This window comes from Notolepis coatsorum, assembly GCF_963971535.1.
Source record: "Notolepis coatsorum genome assembly, chromosome: 17".
Lineage (NCBI taxonomy): Eukaryota > Metazoa > Chordata > Actinopteri > Aulopiformes > Paralepididae > Notolepis > Notolepis coatsorum.
The window spans coordinates 8,034,813-8,054,915 of NC_140181.1; the positions used below are offsets into that span (position 1 = coordinate 8,034,813).

General features: G+C 43.1%; 1 protein-coding gene across 1 annotated transcript in view; it reads left to right on the forward strand.

The window, feature by feature from the left end:
* Positions 1–20,103, forward strand: part of alg3 (ALG3 alpha-1,3- mannosyltransferase) — a 41,977-nt gene that overhangs the window by 13,110 nt on the left and 8,764 nt on the right. Inside the window, exons 3-6 of the mRNA XM_084332883.1 lie at positions 2,222–2,369; positions 12,070–12,230; positions 16,239–16,359; positions 19,161–19,366. Of these exons, the coding sequence (XP_084189009.1) occupies positions 2,222–2,369; positions 12,070–12,230; positions 16,239–16,359; positions 19,161–19,366 (636 nt within the window). The remainder of the gene's footprint in view (positions 1–2,221; positions 2,370–12,069; positions 12,231–16,238; positions 16,360–19,160; positions 19,367–20,103) is intronic.

Here is a 20,103-nt window from a genome sequence, read left to right on the forward strand (position 1 = left end):
ATTACCGGCTAACGGAAACGCTGCAGTGGACGGGTCTGTTGAGGAGCTGAGGCGCGCGCCTCTCCCCTTCCCGTCGACCAAGAGTGAATACCTGTAGTCCCCAGGGCTCTGTCCCGACCGGTGTCCGGATCCCCCCCGAAAGGATGGGTGAGCCGCGGCTGGGGAAGACCGGGCGAGCCCGACTTAACGAGAACATAAAACCTGAGCGCGGTGTGGCTCCAGCCCCTCGCGCGCCGCCGTGGTTCCCAACTCCCCTCTCCCTCACGGGGAGAGGCGGGGGGGATTCGAAGTCTCCCCTCTGGTCGTGCGTCGTTCACTCGGTGTCGCGGGCAGGAGTGGTAGCGCCCGGCGGTTACCACCCCCGACCCTTTCTTCTTCTTATTATTATTATAAACAGCGGTGATGCGGTATTCAGCTTAACTCTGCGGTGGGCGTGATGTAACAGCGATACCGCCGTAATGCGGTAACCGCGGCAGCTCTACCCCTCAGTCTCTCTCTATATCTCTCTCTGTGCCAGTCGCAGACTGTGTGGATGACTGTCACTCAAAGTGCTTATGGGAGGAGCCAGGCCAACATAGCCTGACATTAGGGATGCCCCGATCGATCGGCCACCGATCGTTATCGGCCGATAATCAGTATAAATATGCGATCGTGATTTCCGATAATGAGTCATATTCGCCGATCGCGGAAACCGATCAAGCGGAGATCTCACTCGCTGTCTGTCTCAGACACACAGGACCTGCAAACTGCCGCTCCTCCTCCCTTGCCCCGCCCGCACCCGTGTAAAGTTTGTAAACACAGAGGACTGAGAGGAGGCTCCTCTGCTCGAGTCTATAGTGCATTCGACCGTGAGCTAACGTTAGCTACCTAGCTATCGTTACTGTTTAAACAAAATTACCCAGTCAACTATTCACTTTTAGTAGGCATTGTCTAACGGTATTTAGCCGGCTAGCTACTGATGGCTCCTGATATCAACAATTGCTCCAGCAAGTCTAGTAGTGCATGTTGATACCTCCGTTAGCGCACGTTAGTTCACGTTAGTTCACTGTTCAAAACTAAATGTCCCATTGAACTAAATAGTTCACTGAGGCGTTGTCTTAACGTTATATAGCCGGCTAGCAGTAGCTACAGATAGCTCCTGATATCAATGTCTTATAACATTGATTCGATGCATATTCGAGCTGAGGGCTTGCTGAATGTGATTTATACCAATACTAGGGTCCAGCTGCAGGGCCGGACAATCCTGGCCGTAGCTGGAGGCTACTCGAGTACACAGTGGAGCTGTTTGCAGATAGCGAGCATTTTGACTTGTTGCGTGGTGGCGATGTCTTGCAGATAATACAAGTACAAGTCTAATTATATAATATATATATTTTATTAAAAAAAAATTATATAAATTTCTTATTACATTTTTTGTATCAAAAATGGTCGGATCGGTATCGGCCGATATGGCTCACGACGATCGGTGATCGGTATCGGTGGCAAAAAACGTGATCGGGGCATCCCTACCTGAAATCCAAAGTGAGAAAAATGTGGCTTTTGAGTACTTGATTAGAAATATAAAACAATGAATTTTTATGAATAAAAGCTTACAGATGTGTTCAATAGACTCACAGGAATTGTGTAAAGTTGCCCAAATAGTGCTAGGAATAGCAATGCATGGCCCCTTTAAAGAAGACGTGTCCGGCCCATGTATGGGGACATTAACGTGTGTTGTCGGGCCTTACAAATACATTTGATTTGTTTTGTGTACATCTTCACCGCTCTGTACTTCCTGGTTTCAGGTATCCAGCGGGCTTTGTGTACATCTTCTTCACCGCTCTGTACTTCCTGGTTTCAGGTATCCAGCTGGCTTTGTGTACATCTTCTTCACCGCTCTGTACTTCCTGGTTTCAGGTATCCAGCGGGCTTTGTGTACATCTTCTTCACCGCTCTGTACTTCCTGGTTTCAGGTATCCAGCTGGCTTTGTTTGTGTACATCTTCACCGCTCTGTACTTCCTGGTTTCAGGTATCCAGCTGGCTTTGTGTACATCTTCACGGCTCTGTACTTCCTGGTTTCAGGTATCCAGCTGGCTTTGTGTACATCTTCACCGCTCTGTACTTCCTGGTTTCAGGTATCCAGCTGGCTTTGTGTACATCTTCACCGCTCTGTACTTCCTGGTTTCAGGTATCCAGCTGGCTTTGTGTACATCTTCACTGCTCTGTACTTCCTGGTTTCAGGTATCCAGCTGGCTTTGTGTACATCTTCACGGCTCTGTACTACATCACCAGCCGCGGGGTGAACATCCGTCTGGCCCAGTATCTGTTCGCCGTCTTCTACTTGATCACGTTGCTGTTGGTCTTCAGGATCTACCACCGCACTAAGAAGGTCAGTTTACGGTTGTATGCAGGGATGCTCGATATTGGCTTTTTTACCGATATCCGATATTGTCAAACTCTTAATTTCCGATACCGATATCAACCGATACCGATATATGCAGGGGTCCCCCCCCCCCATAAAACGGAATAATTTCAGGTAATTAACATTACATATCTCTTGTCGTGGAATTAACACAACATTATGCATACTTTGACAATAAATAAAATAATAATTTGTTTTTATTTGCTTGCCTGGGTAAATAAAGGTTAAATAAATGTATAAAAAAAAAAAAATGTAATACTGATATTTTCTGATATTACATTTTAATGCCAATATCGGTAGGCCGATAATATCGGACATCCCTAGTTGTATGTGATATAAAACCTGGTACCTGGTCAAGGCTAGAGCTGCCGCGGTATTGATATTTTCCTTACCGCACGAATTTGCGCAATATTTCCTACCGCCGCGGTAATTACCGCACAGTGCGCACAAAAAAAAAAAAAAGGTTTGAATGCATTTTTATTTTTTTAGTAGTCTACTCTTATAGCCTGCCTCTAGTCTAATGGCGCTTTTCCACTGCATATTACCTACTCGACTCGACCCGCTTTAGGCACCTGGTACTTCGTTCCTTTTCCACTGCAGCCAGGTACTACTCCGTTTGGCGAATGGGGATGCAGGCGGGGCCGCCGCCGCTCGCTTGTGTACACTGAAAGCTCCGTGGGCATAGATGTCCGAGGGCTTGCAGCAAGCCAGAGTTTAACACAGTTTCAATCAATCAATCAATAACAACATTAACCAGACTCTCGTTGCGTCTATTCTGCCAAAGCTAACGTTACCTCTCATTGTGTATTCTACCAAGCAAACCCGGGTTTAACGTTACCTCTCGTGTATATCGGATAACAACAACAAACTTAACACATCAGCGATCTTGTTGTGACACTAAACTCTCCGCTCGGTGGTAAATTGGGTTGATGTCGGTTTTGTTTCATCAATAAATAAGGCAGAATACACAGTGAATCCATTCTTTTTTGTTTATTGCACTTGGTTCTGTCGCAAACAAATCCTGAATGAAATGCATCCTTAGCGAGGCAGTAAAGATGGCGGCGTTCTGTTTTCGTTCAGAGGCGTCGAGTAGGGGGTATCTGCAGAGCCGCAGAGCCAGGCTGGACCAATAGGGTCGCTTGGAACCGAGTAGGGTATATCTGCAGAGCCGCAAGCCGCAAGCCAACTTTATTATTATGATAAAAAACAGCGGTGACGCGGTATTCAGCCTAACTCTGCGGTGAGCGTGATGCAACAGCGATACCGCGGTAATGCGGTTATCGCGGCAGCTCTAGTCAAGGCTGCTGTCGGAAGGTGGTGGTGTTGTTGTTGTCCAGCAGGGGGCACTCTGTCCTCTGGACTGGTCAGTAACAATGCCCCTGTTACGGTGATGGGGACACCGTACAGCTGCGAGTGCCGTCCTTTGGATGAGACGCTAAACGCGAGGTCCTGACTGAATTCGGCCGTTAAAGAACCCAGGACGCCTATCGTAAAGAGTAGGGGGTTCCCCGACGTTCCTGGCCAAATTCCCAATCAGGTCTCTGACATCAAGGCCACCTAATCATCCCTTCCCCCTTAATTGGCTATCAATCCCCGTCTCCTGAACCGTTCAGCCATTGTGTAGTGTGATGTGTGCCGGGTGCCAGTGTATGGCAGCCATTGTGATGTGTGCCGGGTGCCAGTGTATGGCAGCCATTGTGATGTGTGCCTGGTGCCAGTGTATGGCAGCCATTGTGATGTGTGCCTGGTGCCAGTGTATGGCAGCCATTGAGCCAGCGTAGCCCAAGGTTGGGTGCTACCAGTGGTGGTGAAGGAGGCAATTTCCACCCTACATTGTAAAGTGCTTTCGAGTGTCTAGAAAAGCGCTATATAAATGCATTGCATTATTATTATTATTACCTTACAAATACAATGTGTGTAAACACTACCAGTCTGTTGTTGTATCACACTCCTACGCAGAGCTGTCTATGCCTGTACTGTAAGCAAAAAATATGAGAAATGTTTTTTTTACTCTGGACATTAGTTTGAAAGAGTGCGGCTATAATGTTGAATTGGGTGCATACAGAGTATCGCTAATAACCAAAAATTAAGCTTGTCTGAACATTTATGAGTTAGGCTGTGATGTAGTTATGAGTTAGGCGGTGATGTAGTTATGAGTTAGGCGGTGATGTAGTTATGAGTTAGGCAGTGATGTAGTTATGAGTTATGCAGTGATGTAGTTATCAGAAAAGTAAACAGCCTTTCACTGCCACACTACAGAAGGTTAACCCTTTACTACCACACTACCGACCGTCGGAAAATGTTTGTCATTTAGACAAAAGAATATGGGGAGAACAATAATATAATAATATTTATTCAATATGTTAAGGGAAATAATATGAGTAAAGGTAGCACTGGCTAGTTTACTTCCTACTAGATGTTTGACGGTCGAACATCAATTCTCTGCGTAGGAGAATGTTGTTGTGCAGTATGTGATAAAAGCCAGTATGTTACAGTGAGTGCATACTTATGATACCATGAGAGTGCATACTTATGATACCATGAGAGTGCATACTTATGGGCGGCTAGGTGGTGTAGTGGGCAAGGCACTCGCCACCAGTGTGGAGACGCTAGGATTCGCGTGTTCGAATCCAGCGCTCCACATTGCTTTCAGTTTAGCTGGTCGTCCGTACTAATACACATTGGCCGTATTACGGGGAGGGAAACTGAAGGGTGGGGATCGGGCGTTGTGGACAGCGACTCCTACAGGTCGGTTGGTGCGCCTGCGCAGTAGAATCAGGAAGTGTCGGGGCAGCGTGAGCCTCCCACGCGTTACTCCTCGCCACTGAGAGATCGAGCTGCGCAGGTGAAAAGATGCGACTGCTGTTACCTCAAGTACCGGAGGGGACTTGTGCTATGTATGACTTAGTCCACATTGCAGCCGGCTTGTGGGAGGCAAGAAACAGCGTTCGTGACAGGGGAGGGTTGAATTGGATGATACGAAATTGGGATGGGAGAAAATATAGAAAATGGGAGAAAAAGTGGATCAAAAAAAAAAAAGAGTGCATACTTATGATGCCAAAGTAAAGTGCAGTGGTTTGCTTAGTGCGTACTGATATTTTTATACCGGTTAGCACTCCCTTCAGGAAACGCACACACTCCATGGTTCTTCAGATACTGATGGATTTCATTTTCATTCATAGTTTATTTATAAAGGAAAGGGCAAAAAGACACGATGTACATTTAAACTGACCTGACTCCGTTACAAATAGTTTTTCAGCAGGTTCCTGTTCTGCAGCACATGAAACACGATACAAAACGGAATAGGCAGTTGCACTACATATAATCGTTGTGGACAGCAAGGACAAACATGCATCCAGTATGACTGTGTATGAACGAATAATGGACTCTGTAAGCACTCTGGGGTCACTGGGGTGTCATGAAGAGCGCTATATAAATCCAATCCATTATTATTATTATTATTCATAGCAGCAGTCAATACAAAATGACAGTATCAACAAGATTAAGACCTAGGGAAGAGTCGGATCAGTGAGTGCAGATGTTGTCTAGCATCAGATGTTATTGCTCTGATGTGGAATGGGATCTCGTTCCAAATTTTGGTGTTTGTGTGGAAGAATGATCTTTGTCTATAATTATTTTTGTAAGCCGGTACAGGAATGAGTGCATGTGAGATTGATCTGGAGAGGCGTTCTTGTCTTGTATTGTGTCTTGGGAGTAAAGCTGTGAGTGTTGGGGAAGAGTTATTTCTGAGCATGAAATAGAACTTAGTGGCTAGATTTTGTGTAGTTCTGAAAAGTTGTATCAGAGGAGTGTGAGAGTGCAGTACAGTGGTGAGTACAGGGTGGAAATTTACCATGCATTTTACAAGCTCTATTGTACAGTCTTGCTATGGGGTTCTGTAATTTACTTTGTTGTGAGGGACTAGATTTACAGATGCAGCTCTCAGGACTCTGAGCTCTGCTCTGCTACTGCGGTAATCAGGCACCATTAACCTGGCAGTGCTGTTAACGAGGCGTTAACGATACTGCACCCTTGCAGTAGAGGTTCGATTTTTAAGAGCTGGATCTGTATTTCGCTAGATGCACTTCAGTCATCCAATCCGCAGTCGAACTGTACAAAAAACTAAATATATACAATGTAATATACACCGGCTCAGTGGCCTCGTGGGTAGAGTGTCCGCCCTGAGTTCGGGAGGCTGGGAGTTCAAGCCCCGGCCGAGTCATACCAAAGACTAATAAAAAATGGTACCCATAGCCTCCCTGCTTGACACTCAGCATCAAGGGTTGGTTTGGGGGGAAGTCCTTGCGACATACTAGCGTCATGTCCAAGGGGTGTACTTGTACATCAAGCTGCCTCACGCTACGGAAACAGGAGATAGGCTCCTGCCCCATGTGCCGTTACGGCTCGAGAACCATTGGTTCTCAAAGGCAAAAAAAAAAAAAAAAATATATATATATATATATATATATATATATACACCAGAAATACACATACAGCTATAGACGGTGGAAAGCTAACATGCTTATGTAAATAAAAGTTTAAAATAAATACCTTGTTGGCCACACGTAACTGTGAGGGAATGAGTGCATGAGTCCACTTGTGGAAAACAAAGCTCCATAAATACACAATCAAATAAACGTTCATCAAACAAATATCTTCATGCATCTTCCTCCCGGAGCCGACAAATTAGCAACAGGTGTGTGCTTTTAGCAGGATCCCAACCTGTGCGGCACCAACAGGTGTGTGCTTGTAGCGGGATCCCAACCTGTGTGGCACCAACGGGTGTGTGCTTTTAGCAGGAGCCCAACCTGTGCGGCACCAACAGGTGTGTGCTTTTAGCAGGAGCCCAACCTGTGCGGCACCAACAGGTGTGTGCTTTTAGCGGGATCCCAACCTGTGCGGCACCAACAGGTGTGTGCTTTTAGCGGGAGCCCAACCTGTGCGGCACCAACAGGTGTGTGCTTGTAGTGGGATCCCAACCTGTGCGGCACCAACAGGTGTGTGCTTTTAGCGGGATCCCAACCTGTGCAGCACCAACGGGTGTGTGCTTTTAGCGGGAGCCCAACCTGTGCGGCACCAACAGGTGTGTGCTTGTAGTGGGATCCCAACCTGTGCGGCACCAACAGGTGTGTGCTTGTAGCGGGATCCCAACCTGTGCGGCACCAACAGGTGTGTGCTTGTAGCGGGATCCCAACATGTGCAGCACCAACGGGTGTGTGCTTGTAGCGGGATCCCAACCTGTGTGGCACCAACGGGTGTGCTTGTAGCGGGATCCCAACATGTGCGGCACCAACAGGTGTGTGCTTGTAGCGGGGATCCCAACATGTGCAGCACCAACGGGTGTGCTTGTAGCGGGATCCCAACATGTGCAGCACCAACGGGTGTGTGCTTGTAGCGGGATCCCAACCTGTGTGGCACCAACGGGTGTGCTTGTAGCGGGATCCCAACATGTGCAGCACATGGGTGTGTGCTTGTAGCGGGATCCCAACCTGTGGCACCAACGGGTGTGCTTGTAGCGGGATCCCAACCTGTGCAGCACCAACGGGTGTGTGCTTGTAGCAGGAGCCCAACCTGTGCAGCACCAACGGGTGTGTGCTTGTAGCGGGATCCCAACATGTGCAGCACCAACGGGTGTGTGCTTGTAGCGGGATCCCAACCTGTGCAGCACCAACGGGTGTGTGCTTGTAGCATGAGCCAACATAAATGTTCCTGTACAACACAGCATCATCATCTTTGTTTTACGTCCCTATTTTCTAGGGCTGTCTTAAATACTTCGAAGCTTCGTTCGATGGGCATGGGATTCGAATATGAAAATAAAATTCTAATATATAAAAAAAAATATATATATATATTTTTTTTTCAAAATCTACTCTGCCTCTCTTTGTTAACACATTCGGGGCCATTGGCATGCGTCTAATAAATCTCTAGAAGACCGGCAAATGTAAACAGACGTGGGGCTGTTTGTAGAGCTAAATCTATACTTTATAGTATTGCAAGTATATTCTCATTGTCAATTGAGACCATAAACCGTCCCTTCAAAATGGCTTAAAGAAATTTGTTTTTCATCAATACATTCTCATTTTATAGCGCCGTGAATATAAGTGTTATACAGGATTTGGTCTAGTATATTTCCTGGAAGGCGAGATAAAGGGCTAATAGCTACTAACGTTATATCCAATGGCATTTCCGTTATACAGATGCTACAGTTAAAACTCAAACTGCATATGATCGGCACGATCCTCAAGCATGTATGCATGAAAGGGGGGTGGGGGGGGCGGAGGATGTCGTTTCTTATTATTGATTACCAATAACCGTGTTCGTCTAAGTAGCCACATAGGCCGATCGTATCATAACAAGGCTCGATCGGGCTGTAATTTACGTGAAAAAGATCTTACCATGTTGGATCCCCCCGAGCATTTCCCCGTTATCGATCGCCATCTGGTAGATCGATATGTCCATTGGCTGATGATAAATCCCCTTTATTGCATAGTGAAATCCGCACTCCAAAAGGTATTCCGTGGAACAGACGATAGCTATCGCTTCAGATGAGTAGAAAACTACATTAGAGATCCAAAAAGAAAAAAAAACAACTTCTGCCACAGGGCACACTGCATTATCGCGATAGCGCCCCTAAGAGGATCTGGCCGGTATTGCACTTTCTTGAATTCAAAGAGTAGGGTATATCTGCAGTGCAGCTCGGCGACCTTGAATAGATTATTAAAATGGAATAAAAGCCAAAACAACTTGCCATGGATATATCCGTGCTTCTGTCCACAACGGGTGGAATCGAAACACGGAGATATACGTTGTTGGGCGGGATTGTGTTAACTACAACAAGTTAACATCATGAAAGCAAAGTGTTTCGTTTTTGTCTAAGATTTAAAAAGGTTTAAACTTTACAGCACTGACAAAGTTGAACAAAGTGCTGTACAAGTCCAACAACATAAAAAAAATATATATATATATTTTTTTTATTTATAAATATATATATATAATTTTATCTCGAAGCTTCGAATTAAAATTGAATCTCGGCCCCCGAAGCTTCAAATTCCAAAAAAAATTCGAAGGTCAGCCCTACTATTTTCCCACTACAGTGAGGTCGGACGGGCGATCACTCCACGCCACTGGAGTCATCATTTTTGGTTTGTAGCTTGTTTTATACCTCGGATGGCCTTCCTTAGAAAACCGCACTGCCTTGTCGGTGAGGACCTAGCCTTTGTGTATTCCTACACACACAAGGCAGTGCGGTTTTCTTTCAGGGTTTTCTCCCTTAGCCTTTGCGTATCCCTACGAACACACACACAAGGCAGTGCGGCACCCTGTATCCCTAGAGAGGGTACTAGGGCTGACCTTCGAATTTTTTTTTGGCAATCGAAGCTTCGGGGCCGAGCTTCGATTTTAATTCGAAGCTTCTTTGGTAAACTTTGTTGTTTTTAAATGTGCTCTATAAATAAAGTGGATTGGATTAATGAATTAAGTAGCCCCTTTCGTGACTGTGACACAGCCAACACGGCTGTGTGATTTAATTCAAGGTGGATCGCTGTTGTCGTTTGAACAACTTCAGATTTCATGGGAACTACCAATCTCCCAAATCAAGAATGTTTAAGATGAATGAAGTAAGATTTTGATTATTTGAAATATGGCCTGTGTAGACTAAACTATGCACAGAATTATGTCAGTCTACAAGGTCCGGCAATGTAGACCTTGTAGACTCCACTACAGACCAATTATCAGTGAATGTTCATGCATTTTTAAGAAGGACTACTTCCACAAAAAAACAAAGAACTCACCAAAACATCTCAGTAGCACCTTATCTAAATGTTCTATTTCATATATGGAGATTCATATTTATTTATGTATTGCATGCATTTCTACATTTTATTTCCTATTTTGTTTATTCATCCCAGTATCTTTCTTATGTGTGGAATTCTACAAGGCATTTACATTTAGTCATTTAGCTGACGCTTTTATCCAAAGCGACCTATAAGTTCTGGAACCAGGAAGGATACAACTCTATCAGCTGAGTAACAATATTCATCAAAGTGTTGCGTGTTACAGTGTAGGTTAGTTTATTAGGACAAGTGCATGACAGTAAGGTTAGTTAGGGTTACCGGTAGATTTTTTTTATTTTATTTCAGATAATGGTTGAAGAAGTGCGTCTTTAGTCGACGGCGAAAGATTGGACGGGATTCGGCTGTCCTAACTGGGGTGGGTAGTTCATTCCACCATTGTGGGGCAAGGACTGAGAATAGGCGTGTAGGTGGTGTATATGTGCTTGAGGATGATATCCTTCAAACAGGCAATAGTGATGATATAATTTGGGCAGTGCTGAGCTGGGTTACTTTCCTCCAGTGCATTTGTCCCCCGGCCCCACCCAATGGCCCCATGCACACACACACACACACACACACACACACACACACACACACACACACACACACACACACACACACACACACTGAAGTAAAAAAAAATTAAAGAACATTTTTTGATTTTTTTTTTTTTTTTTTTTTTACTTCGATTTTTTTTTAAATGTTTTTTTTTTTTTTTATTATTTTTTTTAATGTTGTGGGACTTGTACAGCACTTTGTCAGTGCTGTAAAGTTTAAACCTTTTTAAATCTTAGACAATCAAAACACTTTGCTTTAGGGCTGGGCGATATGGAAAAAAATCATATCGCGATAACGATATGATAATGTTATCATATTTCTCGATATCGAATTGTTAAGTATTACATTTTTATTTTTATTTATTTTTTAAACAACAGATGTATGTTTATTTTGCAGCAATTCTTTGTCATTGCCGCCATCTTTAGTGTTACATCCCCTCACACTCCAGTTCTCAGGCTGCAGCTGGTTTAAAAGCTAAAGTAAACCGGCTTCTCTGCTGGCCGTGGCTCCAGGGGAGTTGAACAGTTCTGGCTCTGCTAGTTTATTTTCGATCTTTTGGTGCTTTTTTGGTGGACAAACCACCGCACATGTGCACCGTGACTCATGACTGGAGTCTAGCTCTGCTAGCAGCACACATAGCCTACTGTGTACAGATGGTTTCAAACTGTATTTTAAATTAGAAAGCAAACAAAATAAATGGACAAGAGAAAAATAAATCTCAATTTGGTCAGTATTGTCATTTGGACAAGCAAAGCCATTACTTTAATTTGCAGGCAAGAAAGACAAGTCTGTCCACTGTCTCTGGTTTTAAAACTGCCCTGTTGCAGGTCACAAAAAAAAAAAAAAAGCTTTTTTATTTTTATTTCGATATTCGATATCGATTATTAAAATATATCGCGATATTTATCGTTATCGTTATATCGCCCAGCCCTACTTTGCTTTCATGAAATATTGTAAGCCGTCATGAGGCTTTATAAAAGCAGCACAATGAACACAAATCTGTCAGTGCCGAGTCCGACCTCATCTTAAATAACAAACAACATTGCTTTTTGTAGTTAACAAAGAGAGGCAGAGTTGATTTAGCAAAAAAAAAAAAAATCATATATATATTTTTTTTTAAATAATCACATTTTATTTTCATATTCGAATCCCATGCCCATCGAACGAAGCTTCGAAGTATTTAAGACCAGCCCTAATTATTTCATGCCTTTCCTTGGTTTACTGTACATATATCTTCTGGGCTGTGCGGTTAAAGCGGTGCTCCCTCTTGGCTCCAGGTTCCTCCCTACGTGTTCTTCTTCGTGTGCTGCGCCTCCTACCGCATCCACTCCATCTTCGTGCTGCGGCTCTTCAACGACCCGGTGGCCATGATGCTTCTGTTTGGGGCCATCAACCTCTTCCTGGATGGACGCTGGACCCTCGGGTGTGGGCTTTATAGGCAAGTGTGCATCCCCGCCTGGCACACTGCCATTCTGGCACCCTTATTATTAGTAGGGATGCACTGACGCCACTCTTCTAAAGTTAGTAGTGCTAAGTTTACACTGAACATGAACACTGATCTCTCCACACACACAAGCACACATGAACACACGTATACACACACACACACACAACACAACATTCTGCACTCGCACACACACACACAAACGCACCACAGGTCACTTTAAACCAGGGGTCTCAAACTCGCCAATTGCGGCCCGCTGGATGATATTTTGCGGCCCCCTACATAATTTATTTTATGAGTTTAAATTTTTATTATTTTTTATTTTTTCAATAAAGTTTCATAAAAATCTTAGTCAAACCTTTAGTATTATGGATATTAAACATGCTGGCAGAGTACATGCATCCATGTTGTTGTGAACATTTAAATTAAATAAAGAAATTCCCTATCCATAGTCGCCGTGGGAAAGAATTAAATAAAAAATAAAATAAAATAAATGTCCTACCTACCCATGGCCTTAACTGACAACCAACAGGAAACAAACAATATTTTATTTGATGCCTAATAAAATAATGTATGACTGAAGTGATGGAGACCATGTTTGAAGGCAGACAAAAGCAAATCCTCCTCAAATAGCACAGCAACCAGAATAACTGAAATACTGGCTGGTGATTTGATTAAACAGCTTTGTGATAGAATAAGAAAATGCACAGTGCATTTCCATAGCTGTGGATGAGTCCACTGACACCACTGAGAAGCCTATGTTCTGAAGAACCGTTCATGTTCTGAAGAACTGTTCATGTTCTGAAATGTTATTGCTAAAGATTGAGAAGATTGGATCAGTTGTACTTTTTTTTGGAATACTTGAAACCCTTTTTTTGTGGAATATTTGATGCGGCCCAGCCTCACCCAGACGCTACCTCCAGCGGCCCCCAGGTAAATTGAGTTTGAGACCCCTGCTTTAAACACACAAGAAAATGTCACTTTAAAGGAAGGAAAAGGACACTTTAAGAAAATAACTGGTTGTGATTGTTGCATAGTGTAGTTAGTAACAGCAAGTTAGGGACATGGAAGAAAAACTGCACATTGTATATGTATAGGATCCAGTGCCTTTTAACCCTTTAATCGCCAATGACGTGTTTAGACGTCATTCCTCGCCATGCGTAATCTGCCAATGACGTCGTACAGCGTCTTTGAGATCAATATTTCAAAAATCTGTCATGGCAATCATATTTCACCCACGTAGACTTGACGGGTGCTGTAGAGCTCCTCTCAACTCTCCAACGGTGCAAGACCGCCATCTGGTGGCCGATCGGCGAGGTGCCAAAACCGGAAGTGAGCGGCCGGAAGTGGTGCTCACCCATATTTCGTCCGGCCACTCTCTATTGCTCGCGGGACTCCAGCTTGATACACTGGATAGCGATCCGTTGCCAATAACTCGATAAACAACATGATTTGGACGTATATAGTATTATACAACCCCCCCCCCCCCCTCCGGTCACCAGCAGATGATGAGGCATGACGTTTAGGACCTTTTTATCTGACGTCAATCGGTATCAAACTACATTTGATGATCTAATATAATGTATTTATGGCTATAACTCACGTTCTGCAGAATGCTGCAGAAAACGATAAAAACATATTTATACTTTAGACCGTATTTTAGTATGAATATGTGAATGAAAAAGTAGAACGTTGCTACATCCTAAACGATAGATACTTGACGTTGAATGGGCCATAGTAATGTCAATTTAGCAATACAATTTAAAAAGTTATAGCCCTGCAAAGAAGGGGAACATCTCCATAGACTTACAGTGGTGGCAGAGAGGTGATTAAGATCAGAATAATCCCTGGCAGATAAAGGGTTAAAGGAAAACTCCAACATTTTGGGAAATTAGCTTATTTGCCATCTACCCTGGAGTTAGACAAGAAGATACATACTGCATGCACAGTAGGAGTAGGAAGACGTTTGGAACTAGGCTAATGGAGGAACCTACTTCCAGTGACTGACGCTAAGCTAGGCTAACGGTGCGTGTCTTCCTACTCCTACTGCATGCACAGAGGAGAAAAAGGTATGTATCTTCGTGTCTAACTCCAGGGTAGATGCCAAATAAGCTAATTTCCCAAAATGTTGGAGTTTTCCTTTAAGCGATTTATTAACATGACTATTTACCATGTCTATTCTACTGTAGTTAGGGATGCTCGATATTGGCTTTTTTACCGATATTGTCCAACTCTTAATTTCCGATACCGATATCAACCGATACCGATATATGCAGGGTTGCCCCCCCCCCCCCCCAAAAAACTGAATAATTTCAGGTAATTAACATTACATATCTCTTGTCGTGTAATTAACACATTATGCATACTTTGACAATAAATTAAATAATAATTTGTTCTTACTTGCTTGCCTGGGTAAATAAAGGTTAAATAAATGTAAAAATAAAAAAGAAATGTGAATACAGATATTTTCCGATATCAAATTTGTATGCCAATATCGGCCGATAATATCGGTAGGCCGATAATATCGGACATCCCTAATTATTACTATTGTTTTTATTGCACAATTGAAGCGGGCACGCATTTCACTGTATGCCCTGGTAGCGTGAATACTTTCGGCAACCCACTTGTCCTTCCGCATTGCTCTGATTGGCCGAGCGTGCGCATGCGCATGAGCCACGACGCGCTCCTCAGCCATCTCCTCAGCCGCGCTCCGCTTAAGCAATTTATACAAATGGAAGTATTGATTACGCCGTAACGAATCATTCAAAAAATATACCCTTAACTGGAATATGTTGTGCCTTTACACATATGTTGGATTATGTAATTGGTTTGTCATGACAAACCAATAAAAAATCGCGAATTACAACAACAACACACAGTAACTACATCACATGCATCATAGTTTACAACTGGACACGGACGCGTTAAACAGCAATAAATTAATTTAATATAACAGTCCGGTTCTGTGTTTGTTTGTGTCTGTAGATTGTTGGTGAACAACTAACTTTGGTTAGTTTAACGCGTCCGTGTCCTTTATCTGCAACTTAGAATTCGAATGCCAACGTAACGAACAAACGTTCGAACATTCGGGCTCAGCCTTAGATGTCAGCCCAATATCTGATACCGGTATCTGGATCCTTACTCATCAGTTTTTATTAAGGCTGAGAGACCACTTATCAATAATTATCGATAACTGCATGAAATCGACTTTATACTAGGGATGTCCGATATTATCGGCCGATATCGGCATTAAAATGTGATATCGGAAAATATCTATCTGTTTTCCATTTTTTTTCTTTTTTTTTTTACATTTCTATAACCTTTATTTACCCAGGCAAGCAAGTAAGAACAAATTCTGATTTGATTTATTGTCAAAAGTATGCATAATGTTGTGTTAATTCCACAACAAGAGATATGTAATGTTAATTACCTGAAATTATAAAAAAAAATTGGGTGGGGAAACCCTGCATATATCGGTATCTGTTGATATCGGTTGATATCGGTATCGGAAATTAAGAGTTGGACAATATCGGTATCGGTAAAAAAAAGCCAATATCGAGCATCCCTACTTTATACTATACTAAAATACTAGGGTCTTGTGGCATGTTTTAGTTAAAACATCCATTTCATGTAAATTCAGTTGAATTGCAACTGTGCACTGTGCATTCAACATGCATCACTTCTCCATCACATCCAGAGACCACCGACTGTAACATGAGAAGGATCACTGTGGTCGTTTTGAACGGGGAAAATCTGTAACACTAAAGATGGCGGCAACGACAAAGAATTGTTGCAAAATAAACACAAATTATTTTAATAATAAAAATATCGATATTATTTATCGATAATTTGGTCGCGATTTATCTATTCTTCCAAAATGGCATATCGTCTCAGCCTTAGTTTTTATTTAATTTCACCCATTTCATAATTTTTTACCTAACCAATCTGTTTAGTCTCTTGTCACATAGTTGAAATAACAACTTTGTCTCCTCTTTGTGACAGTTTAGCAGTATCTGTGAAGATGAATGTGCTGCTGTTTGCTCCTGGCCTCCTCTTCCTGCTCCTGTCTGAGTTTGGCCTGGTGAGGACCATCCCTAAACTCTCCGTGTGTGCAGGCATACAGGTGAGGACCATCCCTAAACTCTTTTTTATTTATTTAGATTTATTTATGGAGCATTTATTTATCCACTCTGGTTGGATGGTGTATTGTACTTTGTACTGTATAGTAACACATTTGAATCTAATAAAATGTTGATCAGTTGCAAATCGCTTCCTGTTGAATGGATCAGCATGCAATGCCGAACCTCTTGAGGTGTTTTGCACACCGCCCTCGCCGCTTTGCACATGCCTCATAAGGAGCAGGTGGGCGTGTCTGTATGCAAATTAATTGAACGGGAACGTGCATTTCAGTTTAAGAATGAGTGGGATTCATCATTCAACACACCTGGGTAAGAACAGATTTGGACGTTAACACATCCACCGCCATAAATGGCTTACGACGGGTTTGCTGATCATGCGAATTCTGCCAATCCACGGCGTACGACGTTATTGAGATCATATTTCATTTTTTCACCATGGTATTCATAATTCCCTCACCCAGCCTCGGCTGAGACAGTGGGACTCGGCACAACCGTGCAACGCTTCAATACCGCCGCCTGGTTGATGATCGGGCGAGTTACAACTGGAAATGGATCTCTGGTGATCTCCGTGCATCTGGGAAATGCGTCCGGCAGGCACATACTGTTGCGGGACTCTAGACACACATCCGTGTATAATATGGATCGCTGCCATAACTCAATAATCGATATGATTTGGGCGTTTATTGCGCCATACAAACCGGAAATGGATCTAGTCGATCAACGTCAAATAAGTGGGATCTTTTTCCTCCAGTCTCATCAGCGAACGGTAAGAGGACAGTAACGTTACTTTCAGCGTGATTGTTTATTATTATTAATGCAAACCGCTCTGATCAATATATCACCCATACTACATAAAGCATTTACTGACTATCACGGAATTATAAACGACCCCCCCCCCCCCCCTTTCATCCGCGCATGAGTCATATTCATGCTGCACACGCTCACACTTATGGACACTTTACAGAAGGAAAGGTCACTTTAAGAATAGTATAGTAGAGCTTGAGATTGTATAATATAGCATTGTATAGCAGTGTACATAAAGACCCAGTGCCTCATCCGTAGCTAACAGTGTACTGCACTACCACAGGACCTAGCATGTCCTACCATGCTCTGTAAATAACTCATGTACAGATACCGATATGCCCTACTTTGATTACTTGTATTATTGCACATTGTCGCTCTATTGGTTGGATTCTTATTATATATTATTACTATTGTATTATGCACATCGTTGCGGGCAAGACCCCCTGCATTTCACTGTATACCTGTTAGGGCTGGGCGATATGGAAAAAAATCATATCGCGATAACGATATGATAATGTTATCATATTTCTCGATATCGATAATTATCGAATTGTTATAAGTATTAAATTTTTTTTTTTTTTTTTTTTTAACAACAGATGTATGTTTATTTTGCAGCAATTCTTTGTCATTGCCGCCATCTTTAGTGTTACATCCCCTCACACTCCAGTTCTCAGGCTGCAGCTGGTTTAAAAGCGAAAGTAAACAAGCTTCTCTGCTGGCCGTGGCTCCAGGGGAGTTGAACAGTTCTGGCTCTGCTAGTTTATTTTCGATCTTTTGGCGCTTTTTTGGTGGACAAACCACCGCACATGTGCACCGTGACTCGTGACTGGAGTCTAGTTCTGCTAGCACACATAGCCTACTGTGTACAGACGGTTTCAAACTGTATTTTAAATTAGAAAGCTAACAAAATAAATGGACAAGAGAAAAATAAATCTCAATTTGGTCAGTATTGTCATTTGGACAAGCAAAGCCATTACTTTAAGTTGCAGGCAAGAAAGACAAGTCTGTCCACTGTCTCTGGTTTTAAAACTTCCCTGTTGCAGGTCACAAAAAAAAAATATATATATATATATATATATATATATATATATATATATATATATATATAAATATAAAAAAAAACATTTTTCGATTTTCTTTTAATTTCGATATTCGATATCGATTATTAAAATATCGCGATATTTATCGTTATCGTTATATCGCCCAGCCCTAATACCTGTATGCCGTGACAAATAAAACTCTTGTATCTTGTATCTACCTCCAGCGGCCCCCAGGTAAATTGAGTTTGAGACCCCTGGTCTACACCAAAGTGAGACTACTCTTCCTGGGGTCCAAACTCTTGTCCTATCACAACTCTCGCTGGGCCCGCCCTTACCTATTTACTCACTCTCGTCCTATTCTCGAAGTCAACTTCCTGTCTGTTGTTGCTAGGCAACTACGGCTTGGGGGGAAAATTCACTCCCGGTACATTGTTCACGCTTCATTTAGTGCAGAAAACGGATCGGAAAAGCGGCAAATTAAACACAATCGAGGGTAATTTTCTTCGGTGCATCACAATGCCAAAGAGCTGCTGTGTTACGTTTTGTACTAATAAAACAAAATCAAGAATCTAAATCGAAAGTCTTATATAAGGTTATGAAATGAACAAGAATGTGATAAAAGATGTAATAAAAACGGAGCTCAACGCACACATTTGATCTAGAAACCCGCTTGTTGTCCCCTATACGAAGATGGCCGGCGGTCTTGTGACGTCGGAGTGTCTTCCAGAATCGCAGCTCTCGCTTGGCCTGCTCTTACCCACTTCCTCACTCTCTCGTCCTATCACAGCTCTCGCTTGGCCTGCTCTTACCCACTTCCTCACTCTCTCGTCCTATCACAGCTCTCGCTTGGCCTGCTCTTACCCACTTCCTCACTCTCGTCCTATCACAGCTCTCGCTTGGCCTGCTCTTACCCACTTCCTCACTCTCTCGTCCTATCACAGCTCTTGCTGGGCCTGCCCTTCCTGATGGAGAACCCCGCTGGCTACCTGGGCCAGGCCTTCGATCTGGGCCGTCAGTTCCTGTTCAAGTGGACGGTGAACTGGCGCTTCCTGCCGGAGTGGCTGTTCCTCAGCCGCACCTTCCACCTGTCGCTGCTGACCGCCCACCTGCTGACCCTGCTGCTGTTCGCCCTGCGCCGCTGGAAGAGGTGAGAGACAAGGGGGGGGAGAGGAGGAGAGGGGAGAGAGAGAGACGGGGTCCTTGGATGTGCTTGATTTTCAACAAAAAAAAACTCCCAAGGCCTGGAATTCCTTTGAAACGGCCAATTTTTTTTAAACGAGGTGCTTAAAAAAGTCCATTGAAATTCAAATCGACCATTTGCATTGAACGTTTTGTTCATCCGTGATCATATTGTTCTCTTTTGATATTTTTATTGGTTTTTTAAAAGATTTTTCACATACAGTTACTTAAATTACAAAACACACATTGGGACAGAAGGGGGGGGGGGTGGTTCCTCCAGTTCATCTATGCCGTCATGCCAGCAAAAACGGATCAAAAAGAAAAACAAGCAAAAAAAGGAAATCTAACCCAGACAGGCACTGCACAGTACTGCACTTGCCTCGAGCCCATTCACATGTAGGCATACATATATATACATATATAATTTTTTTCTATCCAAAGTCTGTCCATACAATGGGGCATTGGGCCTTTAGAAGGATCTGAGAAATGGTAGCATGAAAGTAGTCCAATAGTGGGGCCCACACATCCTGAAAGGAAGCGTCGTTGCCTCTATGCATTGCACAGAGTCTTTCATGGGGTAGCACACCGAAGATCTCTCTGTACCACATCTGTATGGATGGAGGCCTATCCTATTCAGATCAAATTGTTCTGAATCAAGAAATACTTTTATTTTTTTATTAAAGTGTAACTTAATTGTCGGAAATT